Raw genomic sequence first — 22,136 nt, 5'->3', positions numbered from 1 at the left:
GACCATAAGAAACGCAGATCTTTTCCGGTGATAGATAAAGTTCAAGAGTTAATTCTCCGAGAGTGGAAGAAACCGGAGAAAAAAGGCTCGTTACCACCAGCTTTAAAACGCAGGTATCCCTTTGAGGATGCAGCGGTTGATACCTGGGACAAGGCCCCTAAGCTAGATGCTGCGGTGGCAAAAGCGTTCAAAAAAGCCGCATTACCCTTTGAGGATATGGGGTCCCTTAAAGATCCGCTTGATAGGAAGGCAGACACCTTTCTTAAAGGTACCTGGGAGATGGCGGCTGGATCTCTGAGACCAGCGGTGGCCGCAACGTGTACAGGAAGATCCTTAATGGTCTGGCTGAATCAACTGGAGTCACAACTTAAGGAAGGTGCGTCCAGGAATACAATCCTGAATGCGCTCCCAGTAATTCAAGATGCTGCGGCCTTCCTGTCGGACGCTTCATTGGATTCTGTCAAGATGGCGGCCAGAGCAGCAGGTCTTTCCAACGCGGCTCGTAGAGCCTTATGGTTAAAATGTTGGTCCGGTGACATCCAATCAAGATCCAAGCTCTGCGCTATTCCTTGTAAAGGGGAATATCTCTTCGGACCAACTCTGGATGACTTGCTTGAAAAAGCAAGTGATGACAAGAAGAAGTTCCCTAATCTGGCATCAGCATCTTACCGTCGCCCCTTCAACAGAAGGAGGTTTGGTCGCGGAAGGAAACGCGCGTCCTCACCCTCGAGAGATAATTTCAGATGGGAGGATAGACGCAAGAGAGGTACGGGCTATATGTTCCGCCGTTCCTCAAAAGAACGTAAAAAGTCAGACCAATGACTAGCAATCCCTGTGGGAGGGAGATTGGCAGCCTTCTCTTCCGCATGGTCTGACATCACTAATAGTGACTGGGTCCGAGGCATTGTATCAGACGGCCTGAGACTGGAGTTTGACCATTGGCCTCAGGATAAGTTCAAATTAACCCCCTTGCGTTCCTCCTCTATTGAACAAACGGCTTTGGAAGCTGAAGTCACCAATTTATGTCTTAAAAAGGTGCTGATTGAGATCCCAGATTCAGAAAGAGGAAGAGGGTTCTACTCTCCTCTATTTCTGATTCAAAAACCAGATAAGTCATTTAGGACCATCATTAATCTTAAATCTCTTAATGAATTCCTGGTTAATAAAACCTTCAAAATGGAGTCTATCAATACTACAATAAAGATATTGTTCAAACACTGCTTTATGGTAGTTGTAGATCTTAAGGACGCATACTATCATGTTCCTATCCATGAGAACTTCCAGAGGTTCCTGAGGGTGGCGGTGTCTATAGAGGGAATGGTTCGTCATTTTCAATATCGAGCCCTTCCCTTCGGCATTTCTGCAGCTCCTAGGGTATTTACCAAGGTAGTCGCTGAGGTTATGGCATATTTGCGAGAATCCGATATCCTCATAATACCTTATCTGGATGATTTCCTTATTGTGGGGAATTCAGCAGATCATTGCCTTTCGCAAGCAATGACAGCCATAGCCAAACTAGAACATCTGGGCTGGATTATAAATTATGACAAATCCCGTTTACAGCCCCTAAAAATTCAGAGATTCCTCGGACTGTTATTAAATTCAGAGACCCAACAATGCTGTTTGCCGCCTGATAAATTACTCCACATTCAACAACAGGTGTTGAAGGCGATTAATAAACCATCCATGACCCTTAGACAGGCTATGTCACTGTTAGGATCCCTAACTTCGTGCATTCCTGCCGTCCGTTGGGCCCAATTCCATACCAGACCTTTACAGTTTGAGGTTCTGGACAATGATAGAGCCTTACAGGGGTCCTTGCAGGGTCAGGTGACGTTAAGTCCAGTAGTACTTACATCTCTCAGATGGTGGCTAGTAGAAGGCAATCTGTCGGCAGGAGTTCCCTGGGTGACACATGTGACTCGTGTAATAACAACTGACGCCAGCCCTACGGGATGGGGGGCGCACATGGGTGACATCGTAGTTCAAGGGCTATGGGACCCTCAAACATCAGCTTCCTCCAATCAGAGAGAGTTAATGGCTATTGAGCTAGCAGTTAAAAAACTCCTCGTGTATCTACAGGGTCACCATGTCAAGATCCTCTCCGACAACCAGGTGGCAGTAGCCTACGTAAACCACCAGGGTGGAACACACTCCGAAGCTCTGATGGAAGTAGCAGACCGCCTTCTCCAGACAGCAGAGAGCAATTTACTATCTTTAACTGCTCTACATTTAAAAGGGAAAGAAAACATAAAAGCGGACTTTCTAAGCCGCAACACGTTAAAACAAGGGGAATGGTCCCTGAACAGAGACATCTTCGGTCAGATTGTCCACATGTGGGGTCATCCAGACGTGGACCTGTTTGCCACCAGGGACAACAGAAAAACAAAAAAATTCTGTTCTCTGAATCCCAGGGAGAATCCGTTGGCAGTGGACGCCTTCCTGATCAAATGGGACTTCCGTTTGGCTTATGCGTTTCCCCCGCTGGGCCTATTACCTCTTGTGGTCAGGAAAATAAGGGAGGACCGAGCAAGGGTCATACTGGTCGCCCCTTTCTGGCCCAAGAGAGCTTGGTTCGCGTGGCTCAGGACCATGTCGGTGGAAGACCCCTGGGTACTTCCGGACATTCCCAATTTACTCCATCAAGGTCCGATCACCCATCCGCAAGTGAAGGGGCTCCATTTGACGGCATGGTGTTTGAGAGGTCATTATTAAAAAACAGAGGTTTTTCCCCAAACTTAATTGATACCCTTATGAAGAGTAGAAAAAATATCACAACAAAGATCTACTCTAGAACCTGGAGGAAGTTCTTGGCCTCTTCAGATTTCAGAATTGAAGAAGGGTTACCAATTAACCAAATTTTAGAATTCCTGCAGAAAGGGTTAGAGTTAAACCTATCCACGAGTACACTAAAAGTACAAGTCTCAGCCCTGGGGGCCCTGTTTTCTTGTAACGTTGCTAATAACTATTGGGTATCAAGGTTTATAAAAGCTTCTAGTAGAGCTAGACCTATACACAAGAACAGGTCGGTACCTTGGGATCTCAACCTAGTCCTGTCAGCCTTGACTAGAGAACCGTTTGAGCCCTTACATTCTGCTTCAATTAAATTATTGTCCCTCAAGACAGCGTTCTTGGTAGCGATAACATCTGCTCGTAGAGTAGGGGACATTCAAGCGCTCTCTAGACTCTCCCCATATACAGAGTTTTTACAGGACAGAGTGGTCCTAAAACCGGACCCCGCCTATTTGCCAAAAGTCGCCTCACATTTTCACAGATCACAGGAGATAGTGTTACCATCATTTCTCCCTAACCCCTCTAACGCCAAAGAAGAACTACTCCATACATTAGATGTTAGGAGATGCCTGTTAGAATACATCACAGTCACTAACGCTTGGAAGAGAGAGGATGCGTTATTTTTATCCTTCCAAGGTCCTAGGAAAGGGCTTAGAGTTTCAAAGTTCACACTAGCGAAGTGGATTAGGGAGGCTATCTCTCTGGCTTATACTGCAGGTGGAGGTCCGGCTCCGCAGAATCTGAGGGCGCATTCCACCAGGGCCATGGCTACATCCTGGGCGGAAAGATCTGGAGTATCAATCGACCAGATATGTAAGGCAGCTACGTGGTCGTCCCCTTCCACCTTTTTCAAACACTATCGGTTGGACTTGGGGTGCTCCTCTGATCTCACCTTCGGGTTAAGGGTGCTGCAGGCTATAGTCCCTCCCTAAGGTAGTTTTACATCTCTGTAATTCTCTCGTAGTGCTGTCATGGGAGTCCGAATAAAGCATTAAGCTACTTACGGGTAGCTGCGTTTTTCGGAGGCCCATGACAGCACCCTTAGTTCCCTCCCTATTCACGGGGGGTTGCACTTCCTATAATGTATATAATGAGATATATATAGATCTCACGTGTGGTATTTGTATTGGATTAAGTTTTGTATATAAACTGTATATAATATTTGTGTGCTACTAACCGCGGTAGTCCTCTCAGGCTCTAATATACAACTGATGCATAGGGAGAGGTGCCGCCCTTTTGTATCTCTGTAGGTTTCCTGTTCCTGAAGGGCGGATCCCCTCTCTCGTAGTGCTGTCATGGGCCTCCGAAAAACGCAGCTACCCGTAAGTAGCTTAATGCTATCCACCTCTAGGAGCAAAACCGTAACAATGCAGCAACATGACGAGAATCTGCATAACTTATCCTATGCTAAATAGTTGTAAGTCAAATTTATGTATGAGATAGCCAAAATGATTGTCTATAAAACGATGGTAGTCTCACGAGTAGTAGTGGATGGAGATATATGGAGCCTGAACTTCAAAAGTTAAAAACAGTAACTGTTACTGTTTTGCTCATCATGTAACTAGATAGCTTTTTTCCTGTGAATTAAGCGCTTTTGGTAGAATTTGCATGCTGTATAATAATAATAATTATTTAATATAATGATATAAGATGGTGCTATCTTTTATTTCCTTTAAAATTATAGTATAATTTAGAGCCCTTTTAAATATGAAGCCATGTACTGAATGGTCACAATAATTTCATGAAGGTAGAGGTGCCGTTCATGATAACACTCTAGTTTGGACCATTGAAGATCTTCAACTGTGAACTCCCCTTTATGATGACCATATGTGCGAATACGGCATGTTTAAAGGGTTTGCTTGCGCTAAAAAGGACAACCTTTTTAAGATCAATTAAAGATATTTTGCAAGATTTGTTCTGCCAGAATCTTTTCACTTGATGACATAGCCAAACTCCAATTCCCTACATTGGTTGCAGTGGGGGAGGCATGGCCATTCCGCCAAAGCTTGGGTGTCTAATAGGAACTGATTCCCCCTTTGGAGCTGTAATAGGTTTTGCTTTTCTACTAAGGATTTATACAAAGTTTGGATTGTGTAGAAGTCCATTTGTCAGGTCAGACATTAAACTTTAACGAGAGGTGTTTGATGGAACCGAGGTCAGGGCTCTGTGCAGGAAAGTCAAGTTTTTCCACTCCAAACTCGGTCAACCTGGCTTTTTTTGGACCCTGTTCTTTGCATCGGGGCACATTCATGCTTCAATATAAAGTGGCCTTCCTGAGCCTGGTCCTACAAATCTGGAAGCATACAATTGTCCAAAATGTCTTGCTTTGCTGAAGCGCTATGTGGGTTGCCCAGACTGAAATGAAAAGTCTGCAGTTACGCTATGTGACTGCAGACTGCTGAATCGTCACATTGTGGGAAGCACCCACTGTCACGATTCCACTCTATTCCCCACACGGGGGGGGGTCATGTGACTGCCTCTTAAAAATGTGGGCCCACCTTACTCCAGGAGGCTTTTCATTAAATCCTACTTGTAAAATACCGATCAGAAAAGTTACACTCCATGGACAGCGTGCGTGGAGCAGGCTCAAGAGTTGAGCCCACGCCATTTAGGTCAGATGTCGGCCATGTTACACAGCCAGCATCTGCCTCTTCACAGTGCCATTAGCTTCTGTTAACCCCTTAAATGCTGCTGTCCATTACTGATCACTGCATTAAGCATCACAATCAACCTGGGTGTTTGTTCAATCTCATTTTTTTTTCTCTTTTGTGGATTCTTGTTCCAGAAGTAAACACCAACCCTATAAATTTTTGGGAATGTGTTCTGTCCATGGAAAACATAGGCAGAAAATGGATGTCTGAATTAGGTCTATGTCACCTGCGTCACATTTATCATGTGTATTGAGGCTAATATGAGTTGCCAAATTTTGTTACAGCCTTCAGAGGCACGATATGTTGTGTGCATACATCAGCCATCACGTGGCACAAGGCAGATAAAAAAATAGTATCTCGCACATTGCTCAGACATGTTGCACCATTTTCGACTTACAATAAATTATAGCATTTTACTACATTATCAAAAAAATCTCCCCTCGTGTGTGAATAAGCCTCTGGCTGTAGTGGCTCTATCAAATTGGTTTTAGGCTACATGCACCAGAAGGAGACCAAAAGAGTGTCCCCTATGGCTTCTTTTTGGTCAGTGAGTGCCGCATACAATTTATTTAACTGTATAGGAAAGAATAGTTGCTTGTATGTCTCCTTGCTAGTTGTAAATCAGGCGTTTAGAATTTAGTTTTTTCTTTACAGTGGCCCCTATGAGGGACAGACGTCACTGTACGGCATCCATCACAGGCCTCTATCAGTCATTTATGCCTTGAGCATATATGTCCGGCCGACTCTAAATGGAGCCCAGACTGTCTTCACCTGGGATGTGTCCGGCGTACATTCATCCGTTCCATTATAGAGAAGGATATGGCACTACTACCTGTACGGAGTATTTATGGGTACAAGGGTTTTGAGTAGTTTACTTAATCCTTTGATGTCTGCATTGGTGGACAGAGGCAGAAGAAGGCCCCTCTGCCAGAACAGTATGTGGGCCCTTCGCAGTCCAAGAATTCTTCGTAATGAACCCCTTTAGATGGGGGAAGACCTCCTGGGCCCCTGCGGTTGCCTCGTGTACCTGCAATTTCAAAATTCCATCAAGTAGATTATATCCTCACCATCCAAAATTATCAGGTTGAACAACAGAAATTGACTTCATGAATAGGTCTGAGAGCATTATGGAAATTCTCACCTGTCAAACATTATCAGATTTTGTTTTTTTCTACAGTACCTGTCTAGACACTGCACTGAAAAAAAAAGAAAAAAGAAATCTCCAGTATGTTGTACCTGCTCTTTGTATAAGCTGGAGTGCTGCTATGCCATCCACCCCTCACTGCTGTAATGTGGATAAGATTAGACAGCATTGACAGAAAATTGCTTCGCTCTTGCATTCCTCCACCCCGCCAGCTCTGCAAGAGCTCCACACCACAAATGCACTGCGCGGAGCGGCGTCTGGCAGTCATAGGGTTACCCAGCGTGAGGGGCTGTAAGGAACAAAAGGCGGATGATTGAACAGCTGTGAGTGGTAATGCCAGCTAACGAGTCCCCGCACAGCTATAATCAGAATCCAGGCCGGTTAGCCAGCATATTCTTCATGTAGAATATTCAACACAAAACCCTTTAATCCTTTCTGCCGGAGCGAAAGAAATAAAGGGGGGGGAGAGCAACCACTGTATGTTTGTCCAAATCTTCCACTTCCTAGTCCTAATTTATGGCAGGAGCCAGCAATGAGCATTTTTCATAATTATAATTTTCAGCATTATTATATTGTACGTGACTAGAGCGCTCAACGCCGGCCATCGATGGTGTTCGCTATGATGCACACTACACAAGTGGATGGGAAACTTGCTGAAAACGAAGAAGGAAACTCGCATATTGATAAGCTCCATGAAGACAGGTGGGACTTGGATAGAATACAGGGCTGTTGGATCATCTCCGGGGATCTGTTAGATCTAGGTTCCACCACCAGAGTTCAGTTCCTCAATCCCCCACTCCCACTGGTGCCACGGTAGCAGGAACACAAAAGAGGACCAAACTTGCTGCTCATTCCACTCATTGCTAAGGAAGTTACAAATAGATCCAAGTGCACTTGTGTTATTTTCTCAAATAACATAACAGAAACTATAATCTTCAATGTCAAGTAGGAATAAGTGGGTGCTCTGCGCTGATGATGATCAAGAGGAAGATTCCAGGAGGCTGGATTGGTATTGATGCGGTTCATTACCAACGCGTTTTGAAGTCATCTGATGACTTCATCAGGAAAAGAATAACAAAAGTTTGTGTTTTTTTTCCTGATGAAGAAGTCGGATTACTTCGAAATGCGTTGATAATAAACCACATTGATACCATTCCTGTCTCCTGGAATCTGCCTTTGGATCTCCATCAGCAGCACAGAGAACCCACTTATTTCTACTTCGCACTTTACCGGATTTCTAACCGGTGGGTCTGCGGCAGCTGACATTTCTGGGTTCCTTTATTGTTGTGTATCACACAGCTGAACCAGCTGAGCCTTTCTCTTTCACAATATTGTCTCTAATCATCGGATAAGACCCTTTTGCGCTATTTTGTTCCTCAGTTTCTCTATATACTGTAATCAATGTCAATCATCGTTATCAACATTACGCTACAATCAAGTTCAATGGTTCTCATTCTAGTTAACTGGGTAAGTGGTCATGGACACCAGTAAAGTTTACTTATCATAAAGGCTTACTTATCATAAAGGCGAAAACAAAAATGAGTGACCTTATATATTCGACATTGTTCCTGTGTTGAGTGTTGTGGTCCCCTACCATAAGGGACCATGTTGGGATCCCTGTTTACCTGGCCTGAACAGTGATGTTTGATTTCTGCAGCAGTGACATAAAGCCCACATTGATGTGGAAACTGTCATTCCCTACAGAAGAAAGTTAGTCTGTCTACTACACCTTTTCTGGAGGAGAGTTAATATGTTTACTTTTTTCACAGAAAATATTGTCTGGCCCATAAGACCCCCATATGCCAGATCATAAAGATGAACTTTAATGGGTGGTAATGGTTTTGGAAAAGCCCTGTGTTCCTACTATGGTTTGCAGCGCTGACATTGCATGGAGAGCGCTACAGCCAATAAGTGAGCTCAGCAGCTATGCCATCCACCCCGCCAAACCACTGAGCTCCGTTATTCGCTGCAGTGCTGTTGACATGATTGCAGCCCTTTAAACAGTAACAGACACATAGAGCAATGGTGGAGACTTAGCACTGTACCCAGGAATGGTGAGAAAATCACAGTTTTTATATACAGTGGGGAAGATAAGTATTTGATCCACTGCCGATTTTGCAAGTTTTACAACCAACAAAGAATGGAGAGGTCTGTAATTTTCATCATAGGTACACTTCAACTGTGAGGGACAGAATCTTAAAAAATAAATTCAGAAAATCACATTGTATGATTTTTACATAATTAATTTGCATTTTATTACATTAAATAAATATTTAATACAATAGAAAAACAAAACTTAATATTTGTATGCAAATACAGATGTCAGACGTTCCCTGTAGTTCTTGACCAAGTTTGCACACACTGCAGATGGGATTTTGGCCCACTCCTCTATACAGATATTCTCCAGATCTTTCAGGTTTTGGGGCTATCCGCTGGGCAACATTGAGTTGCAGATCCCGCCAAAGATTTTCTATTGGATTCAGGTCTGGAGACTGGCTATGCCACTTCAAGACCTTGAAAAGCTTCTTACAGAGCTACTCCTTAGTTGCCCTGCCTGTGTGTCTCGGGTCATTGTCATGCTGGAAGACCCAGCCCATCTTCAATGTGCTTACTGAGGGAAGAAAGTTGTTGTCCAAAATATCGCGATACATGACACCACCCATCTTTCTGTCAATATGGTGCAGTCGTCCTGTCCCCTTTGCAGAAAAGCACTCTCAAAGTGTGATGTTTCCCCCACCATGCTTCATGGTTGGGACGGTCTTCTTGGGGTTATATTCATCATTTTTCTTTTTCCAAAAATGGCGAGTGGAGTTGATACCAAAAAGTTCTATTTTTCATCTGACCTCATGACCTTCTCCCATGCCTTCTCTGGATCGTCCAGATGGTCATTGGCGAACTTCAAACATGACTGTACATGTGCTGGTGTGAGCAGAGGGACCTTGCGTACCCTGCTGGATTTTAATCTATGATGGCATAGTGTGTTTCTAACGGTAATGTTTGAGACTTTGGTCCAAGATCGTCTTCTCTTGACCAGGTCCTCTCTCATAGTTCTGGGCTGATTCCTTACCTATCTCAGAATCATCCTTTCCTCATGAGGCAAGATAATGCATGGAGCCCCAGACTATGGAAGATTGACAGTCATCTTGTGTTTCTTCCATTTTCTTTGATCTTCTGTTAGGTACGTGATCAAATACTAAAATAAAATAAAATAAAATGCAATTTAATTATGTAAAAATAATACAATGTAATTTTCTAGATTTTTTATATTCGGTCTCTCACAGCTGAAGTGTACCTACGATAAAAATTACAGACCTCTCCATTCTTTGTAGGTGGGTAAACTTACAAAATCGGCAGTGTATTAAATACTCAGGGCCAGCACCAGGTTTTCGTGGGCCCCGGGCGAAAGATTCTCAGTGGGCTCCTTTAACACATACCACGATTCATATTGCACAGATACGGCAGAGAAATATAGGTGTAGTACAATGCAAAAAATTACACTTCTTACATTACATGAGTGATATCAATAGCTCAGAAATCGGACCGTATAATCCTCCATACAGTATTATGGGCACCACATAGTGCTTCATACAGAATAATGGACCCCATAAAATGCTCCATACAGTATAATGAGCCCTTTGTAATGCTCCATACAGTATATGATGGGTTCCATATATTGCACCATACATAATGATCCCCATATAGTTTTCCATTCAGCATATGATGGGCCCCATATAATACTCCATATATAATGGGCCCCATATAATGCTCCAGTGTTATGATGGGCCCCATATAATGCTCCATACAGAATGGACCCCATATTTTGCTTCATATATAATGGACCCCATACGATGCTTCATATATGATGTGCCCCATATGATGCTCCAGTATACAGTATATGATGGGCCCCATATGATGCTCAAGCATATGATGTGCCCCATATGATGCTCCAGTATTTGATGGGCCCCATATGATGCTCCAGTATATGATGGGCCCCATATGATCATATGATACTCCAGTATATAATGGGCCCCATATGATGCTCCAGTATACTGTATGTGATGGGCCCCATATGTTGCTCCAGTATACGATGGGCCCCATATGTTGCTCCAGTATACGATGGGCCCCATATGATGCTCCAGTATATGATGGGCCCCATATGTTTATCCAGTATATGATGGGCCCCATATGATGCTCCAGTATATGATGGGCCCCATATGTTTATCCAGTATATGATGGGCCCCATATGATGCTCCAGTATATGATGGGCCCCATATGTTGATCCAGTATATGATGGGCCCCATATGTTGCTCCAGTATATGATGGGCCCCATATGTTGTTCCGGTATATGATGGGCCCCATATGATGCTCCAGTATATGGTGGGCCCCATATGATGCTCCAGTATATGATGGGCCCCATATGATGCTCCAGTATATGATGGGCCCCATATGTTTATCCAGTATATGATGGGCCCCATATGATGCTCCAGTATATGATGGGCCCCATATGTTTATCCAGTATATGATGGGCCCCATATGATGCTCCAGTATATGATGGGCCCCATATGTTGATCCAGTATATGATGGGCCCCATATGATGCTCCAGTATATGATGGGCCCCATATGATGCTCCAGGATAAGATGGGCCCCATATGATGCTCCAGTATAAGATGGGCCCCATATGATGCTCCAGTATAAGATGGGCCCCATATGATGCTCCAGTATAATGCTTCAAACATAAAAAAAAATGAAAATCTCTCCACACTGGCCGCTGCTCTGCTCTGGACTCCTCAACGTTGCCATCTTCCGGCTGTCTGCACTGACTGCTCAGGCAGAGGGCGCACAGACGTGATGGCATTGTGCCCTCTGACCTGAAATGTCAGAGTCTGAAGACGCCGCAGCGTAGGAATGGGGAGAGGTAAGTATTGCAAATCCTGGGGTCCCTGACCAAGCGGGGGAAGTTCCACCCCTGGGCACTGGCACCATGCTAACATAGCGCCGATGTCCCCGACGGCAAGTGGGCCTGCTCAGGGTGCTGAAGCTGGCTCTGCAAATACTTATTTTCTCCACTATTTATTGTTTTTTCCTTCTCACTTTTGCTTATAGATTGACTTGTCTGACACATCCAGTCCCTTACAGGTCAGTCATCAGTTAGTGCTGTGTACACCGGGGGCATCGTCATTCATCTTACACAATGTATACTTCTGTGTGTATCTGCATATTTTTTTTTCATATTTCTACTGCCTTTTTTTTTTTTTTTTTTTACTACGCAGGTAGTAATTGAGTTATAACTCTCTTATAACCATTTGCTTGACAAGAACCAATTTAGCATCCGCCTTCATTTGCATAACAAAAATAAAGACTGTGGTTAGGAATTCTGTTCCCCTTCATCCCCCCCAGAAGAATTAAATTTTCATCAAGACATGCACACTGGTTTCAGAACATGGAGAAACTGGGTTAAACATATGCAAATTACGAGTTCTGCGAAGAACTGATTGGCGACTCCAGGCTTTTCCCCTCTATCTCCTCTCTGCATTCTGCCGCTTATTAAAAAAAGAAGGCCTTAAATATTTCAGGCAACAGCTGTGCATGGCTCCTGTGCTTTGTGCACTCATTCCAAGTGTGCGCGACATCTACTGATCTACTGGGTTTTTTATTTTTTTTTTCATTTTCTCTCTGTTTCAGCTTCAGACAGCAAAGTCACATCTTGTGCGGCAGTGTGGAGGATACCAAAGGAACTACAGGCAGGTAGTCTTGAAGTCCCCGATGATTCTTCAAACAACACCCAAACCTTGGAGCTTCTGTGTCACCTTGATAACGACGCCCAGAGCAATATGGCCTGGTAATGTTCTGCATCTATCGTTTTGAATAGTTTTTACAAAAATGATCTGAATATCCAAAGTGTTGCATCTCCAATATCCTGGAGAACACTTCATGTTCCTGTTCTTACAAAGTGGCTGTCACTCACATGAGTTCCACTTATTTAAATGGTCCCCGTGCTTTCCGAATACTTGAGATCTCATTTTATAGACAAAATGATTGGCAATCTGCAAATCACTATGCGTTGTTGCCTCCCCTCCCGCTCTTGCAAAAAAAAAAAATCCCTTGAAAGTGACAACCAATATTTATCTGCCATAAACACCCGTCGCTCACGATACGTGTGCCTTGGATTTGGTCACAGAGGGGTACTGTGATTGCCACTCACTCGTCCACTCACCTTGCAATAGGCCAACAATGAGTTAAGCGCACCCCACAAACAGTCCCCACATCCACGCCACACTTTTCACTGCCAGCGTCCGTGATTTTACAAGGTCTGCGCCTGCACTGGGCAACACACTGGCACACTTGCACACTCAGATTTACCGAGCTCCTGAACGGTTCACTACTTGCACTCTGGCTACAAGGTAACACAACCAAGCTATTTTCTCTCCTTGAATAAATGCATTAGCGCAATGAGGAACAAATGAATAACATTTTAGATTTAATATACAAAAAGAAGTACAGTGCTTAAAAAAGGTTACAGAAGGTGAAATGGCAAAAAAACATACAGTACGTAAAAGCAAAAACTGTATCAAATAAAAGGGATAAAATACAGTATATATTGGCTTTTAAAAATTTGGGTCAAAATTACTGTTATTGTGAACAGTTAAGCAAGTTGAAGCTGAAATGATCTCTAAAAGTCGCAAAGTTAAAGATGACACATTTCCTTTGTATTTTAGGCAAAAAATATATATTTTTTCAGTTTATACATTTTAAAAATTACAAAAAGAAAAATGGGTCTATGCAGAAGTTTTGGCACTTTGGAGATTTGTGTCCTCAGATAACTTTGACCAAGGTTTCAGACATTAATTAGCCTGTTAGGGTTATGGCTTGTTCACGATCATTGATAGGAAAGGCCAGGTGATGCAAATTCCCCAGCTTTATGAAAAGCCAGCCTCCTTTAACCTTGTGCCAAAAAACAGTAGCCATGGGTTCTTCTAAGCAGCTGCCTAGCACTCTGAAGATGAAAATAGATAGGGCCCATAAGCAGTAGAAGGCTGTAACACCCTTTTCTCAATTTGAAATGTAATTAAGAAATGGCAGTTAACAGGAACAAGAGGAGGTCAAGATAAGGTCTGGAAGACCAAGCAAAATTTCAGTGAAAGCTGCTTGTAGGATTGCTAGGGAGGCTAATCAGAACCCCCGTTTCATTAAAAAAGACCTTCAGAGAGATTTAGCAGACTCTGGATTTGTGATACATTCTTCTACTGTTCAAAGACACCTGCACAAATATGGCCTTCATGGAAGAGTCATCAGAAGAAACCTATCATTACAACTTTATACCTCAAACTAATGGCATATTTTTAGAGGGGCTTTCATGCTGATTAAATCCATACCTTGATTGTAGAAATCCGTTTTGCCATTTCTGAGAAATCCAGCTTTGAAATCATATGCTAATGAGGTATAAATGCTTCTGAGTGGGACTTTACACTTGCAGCTCTGCTGCCCTCCCTCTCATCTCCCCCCTACCGCTTACCTCCTGTGATGGGGCAGTTCACTGTAACAAGAGGAACCTGTCACTCACACGCAGGAGACAGATGGTGGCCTGGATATAGGAGGGAAGGCAGAAGAGCTGCAAGTGCATTGCTCCACCCGGGATTTGCATACAATATCAACTATGAATTTCTCATTCTCACAAAAGGCAAAACAAGTTAGGGATTTAATTTGCAAGAAAGCCCATATAAATACACACACACAGTGGGAAAAAAAAGTATTTAGTCAGCCACCAATTGTGCAAGTTCTTCCACTTTTTAAAAAGATGAGAGAGGCCTGTAATTGACATCATAGGTGTTACGGCTGGCGGAACGCACCAAGTAAATGTGAAGTTGATATTGGTGCGTTCACAGCCCGGGGTCCACCGTGCAGGAGAGAGACCTGCTGCTAGTGAAATAGCCCCATATGGCGGTACAATGCCAAATTAGACGCAAGTTCCATCACTCGGTCAGTACAAAGACGAACCCTGTTGCTTCACAGAGTCGTGTAATATTAGTGGGACTAATACCCTAACTAGGGTTGTGCTTGCTCGGAACACTTCTGTGCTAACCGCACACAAGAAGGAACCAGAGCCAAGCCAAGCGACTAATTGCCCCCACTGACGCCAGCTGCCTGCCTGAACAATTCCCACGTCTAGACGGACACACTCCACATGTAGCCTGAGTGGCAGAGTATTCACTGGGGACAAGCTCAAACAAAAATGATACTAGCGCATGGCCGTGCGGCCATGCGAACCTTTTATTGTTGTAGTAACTTCATGACCTTCCTACAGAACCATTGGGACCTGAGCGTGTGATCCCCGACCTCCAATGAAAGGTCCTCCTTTGGGCATGCTCAGAAGGCGAAAAGTAGGACTTAGCCCAGAAGCGTCTGCTCACCGCTGAGCAGTACTGGCTACAATGGCTGAGCCTGGAAGGGCAGCAGCAACCAAGCGCACAGTATCTTCCTGAGCCAGACGCTGGGACTGACGTCTCCGCTGAGCAGGCTCCACTGTGGCTGAAGAAGAATGGGAGACCGCAGCGGAGGTGGCTCGAGATTCCCCCTGTGCAGGGGCGGGAACTCGACATCTAACATTACCCCCCCTCCTAGGGCCCCCCTCCTTGAACCTCGCTACGCTTGAATGCAGCAATGAGCTGCGGAGCTTGAATGTGCTCAGCAGGCTCCCAGGACCTGTCTTCTGGACCATAACCCTTCCAGTCCACCAAATAAAATTTTTTACCAAGTACCACCTTACACCCCAGGATAGCATACACCTCGTAATCGTCCGACGAACCCGATGTCCCGGCAGATGACTCGGAAAACTGGGACATGTGTACGGGCTTTAAGAGGGACACATGAAAGGTGTCTGTGATACCTAGGCGTGGAGGAAGAGCCAGACGGTAGACCACAGGGTTAACCTGTTCCAGGACCTTGAAGGGACCCAAGTAGCGAGGTGCAAACTTAGTGGACTCAACGCGCAGCCTGATATTACGGGCGGAGAGGTGTGGAGGAAGAGCCAGACGGTAGACCACAGGGTTAACCTGTTACAGCACCTTGAAGGGACCCAAGTAGTGAGGTGCAAACTTGGTGGATTCAACGTGCAGCCTGATATTACGGGCGGAGAGCCACACTAAATCGAGCAAAGGTCAGAGCGGGGTGTGTTGTGAATTCTGTTCTCGAGCTCCCTCCTGTGGTTGTGAATGGTACTTCGGCGAGTTCTGTTCATGGACTCCCTCTGGTGGCTGTGAGTGGAGCTGCTGGTTCTGAGATTCCTTCTCCAGCTGATCTCGTTCAGGTCTTGGCTGGCTGCTCTATTTAACTCCACTCAGATCGTTACTTGATGCCAGCTGTCAATGTCCTAGTACTGGTTCAGTTCTTTTGGATCTTTCAGATGACCTGTCTACTTCAGCAAAAGCTAAGTCCCTGCTAGCTTATTTGTTACCACTGTGTTTTTGTCCAGCTTGCTATTATGATTTTATCTTGTTAGCTGGAAGCTCTGGGATGCAGAGTGGCACCACCGTGCCGTGAGTCGGTGCGGTGGTTTCTTTTGCACACTCTGCGTGGTTTTTTGTTAGTTTTTTTGCTGACCGCAAAGATACCTTTTCTATCCTCAGTCTGTTTAGTTCAGTCTGGCCTCCTATGCTGAAACCTATTTCATTCCTGTGTTTGTGACTTCCATCTTAACTCACAGTCAATATATGTGGGGGCTGCCTATTTCTTTGTGGAATTTCTCTGAGGCAAGGTAGGCTGTATTTTCTATCTTTAGGGGTAGTTAGCTCTTAGGCTGTGAAGAGGCGTCTAGGCAGAGTCAGGAACGCTCCACGGCTATTTCTAGTTGTTGTGATAGGATTAGGGGTTGCGGTCAGCAGAGCTCCCACTTCCCAGAGCTCGTCCTGTATTGCTAGTTTGCTCATCTGGTCATTTCTAGTGCTCCTAACCACCAGCCCAACATAACAGGGGTGCAAATGTGCATCGGCGAAGACCCTCATTCTCTCCTTGGAGGCCCGGTTGGCATCCTGAGTGCGGTCCCAAATGTCACGTGCCTCCACAGCCCAGTCTGCCACCCTGGAGTCGGCGGAAGACACAGACATAGGCACAGGAACCCGCGGATGCTGACCTTAGTTAAGGAGGAATGGGGTCTGCCCAGTGGAGTCGGCTACGGCGTTGTTCAGCGCAAACTCCGCCCACGGTAGCAAGGATGCCCAGTCATCCTGCCTGGCTGAAACAAAATGTCACAGATATGTGACCAAGGTCTGGTTGGCCCTCTCTACCAACCCATTCGTCTCGGGATGATATGCGGAAGGGAGATTCAGCTCAATGCTGAGTAGACGACAAAGCTCTCTTCAGAACCGAGACGCAAACTGGGGACCCCGGTCACTGACAATTTTGTCTGGCATACCATGTAGGCGAAAGATGTATTTAATAAACAAGGCTGCCAGAGCCCGTGCAGAAGGTAGCCGTGGAAGAGGCACCAAGTGCACCATTTTGGAAAAATGGTCGGTGATCACCCAAATAATGGTGCAGCTTTGAGACTTGGGTAAGCCTACCACAGAGTCCATCCCGACCATCTCCCAGGGCCTGTCCTCCACCGGCAGGGGGTAAAGAAACCCAGCTGGCCGTTGTCGAGGGGACTTATTCTTGGCACAGGAGACAAATGCCTGAATATAGTCCCCGACGTCACGGGCCATATGTGGCCACCAGTATGTCCTCGCCAGCAGCTCAGATGTCCTCTTGGTCCCAAAATGTCCACCCTCCCTGGACGAATGAGCCCAAGAGAGAACCTCCGGTTGCAATTGTGATAGTACAAAAGTCTTTCCCGTAGTCACAGACCTCTAGCGAGACCTGAGCCACGGTTCTCAGGCTCTCAGAAGAGACAATAAGCCGAGGCTCCTCTTCCTGCTCCTCAGATGACATAACGGAGCAAGAGAGAGCGTTCTTCTCCCCGGAGAGAAAATGGTGGGTGAAATGGAACCGGGAGAAGAACAGGGACCATCTAGCCTGGCGAGAATTTAGCCGCTGGGCAGTCTGAATGTACACTAAATTCTTGTGGTCTGTATAAACTTGGAAGGGAAAGTGAGCCCCCTCCAGGAGGTGTCTCCACTCCGAGAAAGCCAACTTCATGGCTAGCAGCTCCCTGTCCTCCGATGGAATAATTCCCCTACGCTGGTGTGAAGGTCTTAGAAAAGAAGAAGCAAGGATGCTTCCGACCTTGAGCATCCATTTGGAAAAGGACTTCTCCAGCACCAACGGAGGAGGCATCCACCTCCATTTTAAACGGCTTTTCTACATCGGGGCGATGTAGGATGGGAGCGCTAGCAAAATGAGACTTAATAGAGGTGAAGGCCTTGGAGACCTCCTCTGCCCACATTTTGGGATTTGCCCCCTTCTTGGTGAGGGCAACCAAGGGAGCTACCAAAGTTGAGAAATGAGGGATGAACTGACGATAATACTTAATGAACCCCGTAAAGCGCTGCACCACTTTAAGAGAATGGGGTTCTTGCCAGTCCATCACAGCCTGTAGTTTGGCAGGATCCATAGCCATTCCCTGGGTGGAGATGATATAGCCAAGGAAAGGTAAGGACTCCTGCTCAAACACACATTTCTCCAACTTGGCGTAGAGGGAGTTTGCCCGTAAGAGGTCGAAGACTTTGCAAACATCTCTCCGGTGGGAGTCAATATCTGGAGAGTAGATGAGAATATCATCCAGATAGACTACGACCGAGGTGGAGAACATTTCCCGGAAGATATCATATACAAAGTCTTGGAAAACGGCTGGGGCATTACAGAGCCCAAAGGGTATCACTAGGTATTCATAGTGCCCATCCCTGGTGTTAAAAGCCGTCTTCCATTCATCCCCCTCACGGATGCGAATCAGGTTGTAAACACCCCGCAGATCTAGTTTAGTAAATACCCTTGCTCCAAGAAGCCTATCAAAGAGCTCAGATATCAGGGGCAGTAGATACTTATTCTTAACGGTGATGGCGTTAAGACCCCTGTAGTCTATGCATGGACGTAGTTCTCCGTTCTTCTTCTGCACGAAGAACAACCCAGCCCCTGCAGGAGACACTAACTTCCTAATGAATCCTCTTGCCAGATTCTCCTGGATGTACTGAGACATTGCCTCCGTCTCCAGGAGAGATAATGGATAGACTCAACCCCGGGGAGGCTCGGCACCATGCAAGAGGTCAATAGGACAGTCATGGGGCGGTGAGGTGGAAGGGTCTCTGCAGCCCTCTTGGAGAACACGTCCGCATAGGGCCGATAATGCTTGAGGAGAGATGAAAGATCTGAGGGTACCTCTGTAGTAGCAACCTGAATGCACTCCCTCTGACATCTACCCTCACAAGGTTTACTTTAACCCAAAATTCTGCCTGTGGACCACTCTATATGAGGGGAGTGATACCGATGCCAAGGTATCCCTAACAGGACCTCATCAATGCCCTCAGGAATGACAAGTAAAGATATAATCTCCTGATGAGATGGCGACGTAGAGTAAATGTGATGGTCTGGTGAGTAATCTGTGAGGGCATTGTCAACCCATTCACCACTCGTACGGTTACTGGCTTGGCGAGCATCACCAGGGGTATTGCGTGACGTTGGGCAAAGGCAGATAACATAATACTGCCCTCTGCCCCAGATTCCACGCCAAGCTCTACCGTAAGAGTGGATGGGCCAATGGTAATTGTCCCCTTAAAGGACAGTTTAGAAGAAAACGCCGTTGTGTCTAGTGAACCTCCTCCTATGGTTACTAGACGCGATCGTTTTCCCGACCCCTGGGGACATTTATTGGCATAATGTCCTAACTGCTGGCAGACATTACAGACCACGGGTATTCAAGCAGCCCGGCACTTAGGTCCCGCTCGAGAAACCTCCATGGCCTCATGGGAGTCGGATGCCTGAACAGGAGATTCCAGAGGACTGGCGAAGGTAAGAGCCAACTGGAAACTCTGCCTACACTGGGTCTGCTCCAACCTTTGCTCGTTAAAACGAAGGTCGATGCGGGTGGATATAGATATATGCTCCTCCAGTGTGGCGGGAATCTCCCTGGTGGCCAAGTCGTCCTTCACATGGTCATCCAGTCCCCTCCAGAACACCGGAATAAGGACTTTATCCGGCCACTCCAGCTCTGATGCCAAAGTCCGGAAGTGGACGGCGAATTGGCTGACCATGGACGAGCCCTGTATTAATGCCAGCAGTTGGGCGCCGTATCATTGGTGACACGAGGTCCCAAAAAGACCTGTTTCAGAGAGTCCAGGAAGCGAGGAGCACTCTGCACCACATGATCATCACGCCCCCACAGCGCATTGCCCACTCCAACCCCCTGCCCGACAGAAAGGATATGATAAATCCCACTTTAACCCGTTCCGTAGGAAAACATGCAGCCAGGAGCTCTAGATGTATGGCACACTGGCTCACGAATCCCCAACATAGCTTACTGTCACCAGCAAACTTGTCTGGTAACGTGAGACGGGATAATGTCGGGGTGGCAGAGGACAAACTGGCTGCAGCTACGCTAGCAGCCTGAACAGCGACTGCGTTAACATCCACAGCTGAGGTTGTGCGTTCTAGAGCTGCCAACCTACCCTCCAGCTGCTGGATGTACCATTGTAGACGCTGATCGTCCGCCATTTACTAGCCAGACCCTGGTGCTTTTATTCTTTTACTGCTGGCGGAACGGACCGAGTAAATGTGAAGTTGATATTGGTGCATTCACAGCCCGGGGTCCACCGTGCAGGAGAGAGACCTGCTGCTAGTGAAATGGCTGCCCCATATGGCGGTACAATGCCAAATTAGACGTGAGTTCCGTCACTCGGTCAGTACAAGGACGAACCCTGTTGCTTCACAGAGTCGTGTAATATTAGTGGGACTAATACCCTAACTAGGGTTGTGCTTGCTTGGAACACTTCTGTGCTAACCGCACACAAGATGGAACCAGAGCCAAGCCAAGCGTCTATTTGCCCCCATTGACGCTAGCTGCCTGCCTGAACAATTCCCACGTCTAGACGGACACACTCCACATGTAGCCTGAGTGGCAGAGTATTCACTGGGGACAAGCTCAAACATAAATGATACTAGCGCATGCCCGTGCGGCCATGCAAACCTTTTATAGTTGGAGCAACTTCATGACCTTCCTAGAGGACCAATGGGAGCTGCTACAGGACCTGAGCGTGTGATCCCCGACCTCCAATGAAAGGTCCTCCTTTGGGCATGCTCAGAAGGAGAAAAGTAGGACTTAGCCCAGAAGCGTCTGCTAGCCGCTGACCAGTACTGGCTACAATGGCTGAGCCGCAGCAACCAAGCGCACAGTATCTGCCTGAGCCAGACGCTGAGACCGATGTCTCTTCTGAGCAGGCTCCACTGCGGCTGGAGAAGAATGGGAGACCGCAGCGGAGGTGGCTCGAGATTCTCCTTGTGCAGGGGCGGGAACTCGACATCTAACAATAGGTAGACCACAACCATGAGAGTCAAAGTGAGAAAACAAATCCAGAAAATCACTTTGTCTGGTTTGGCAAGATTTATTTAGCAAATTATGGTGTACAATAAGTATTTGGTCACATAAAAACATGCCAGATTTCGGGCTCTCACAGACCTGTAACTTCTTCTTTAAGAGGCTCCTCTGTTCTCCACTCATTACCTGTATTATTGGCACCTGTTTGAACTTATCAGTATAAAAGACACTTGTCCACAACCTCAAACAGTCACACTCCAAACTCCACTATGGTGAAGATCAAAGAGCTGTCGAAGGACACCAGAAACAAAATTGTAACCCGGCACCAGGCTGGCAAGACTGTTTCTGCAATAGCAAGCAGCTTGGTGTGATGAAATCTACTGTGGGAGTAACAATAAGAAAATGGAAGACATACATACCACTGATCATCTCCCTCGATCTGGGGCTTCACGCAAGATCTCACCCTGTGAGGTCAAAATGATCACAAGAATGGTGAGCAAAAATCACAAAACCACCCGGATCCTGCAGTGCCAGATGTGACCCTCTGCTTAAGCCAGTACATGTCCGGGCCCATCTGAAGTTTGCTAGAGAGCATTTGGATTATCCAGAAGAGTATTGGGAGAATGTCATATGGTCTGATGAAACCAAAGTTGAACTGTTTAGTAGAAACAAAACTTGTCGTGTTTGGAGGAGACAGAATTCTGAGTTGCATACAGAGAACACCATACCTACTGTGAAGCATGGGGGTGGCAACATCATGCTTTGGGGCTGTTTCTCTGCAAAGGGACCAGGACGACTGATTCGTGTACATGAAAGAATGAATGGGGCCATGTATCGTGAGATTTTGAGTGCAAACTTTCTTTTGTCAGCAAGGGCATTGAGGATGAAACGTGGCTGGGTCTTTCAGCATGATAATGATCCCAAGCACACCGCCAAGGCACTGAAGGAGTGGCTTCGTAAGAAGCAAATGAAGGTCCTGGAGTGGCCTAGCCAGTCTCTAGATCTCAACCCCATAGAAAACCTTTGGAAGGAGTTGAAAGTCCATGTTGCCCAGCGACATGCATAAAACATCACTGCTCTAGAGAAAATC

General features: G+C 46.0%; 1 protein-coding gene across 1 annotated transcript in view; it reads left to right on the top strand.

The window, feature by feature from the left end:
• EIPR1 (EARP complex and GARP complex interacting protein 1) overlaps window positions 1–22,136 on the top strand; it is a 285,030-nt gene that overhangs the window by 127,530 nt on the left and 135,364 nt on the right. Inside the window, exon 4 of the mRNA XM_077291375.1 lies at window positions 12,271–12,427. Within this exon, the coding sequence (XP_077147490.1) occupies window positions 12,271–12,427 (157 nt within the window). The remainder of the gene's footprint in view (window positions 1–12,270; window positions 12,428–22,136) is intronic.

Source organism: Ranitomeya variabilis, chromosome 2, assembly GCF_051348905.1.
Source record: "Ranitomeya variabilis isolate aRanVar5 chromosome 2, aRanVar5.hap1, whole genome shotgun sequence".
Lineage (NCBI taxonomy): Eukaryota > Metazoa > Chordata > Amphibia > Anura > Dendrobatidae > Ranitomeya > Ranitomeya variabilis.
Note: the sequence above shows the minus strand (reverse complement) of the source record. Positions and strands in the feature narration are given on the sequence as shown.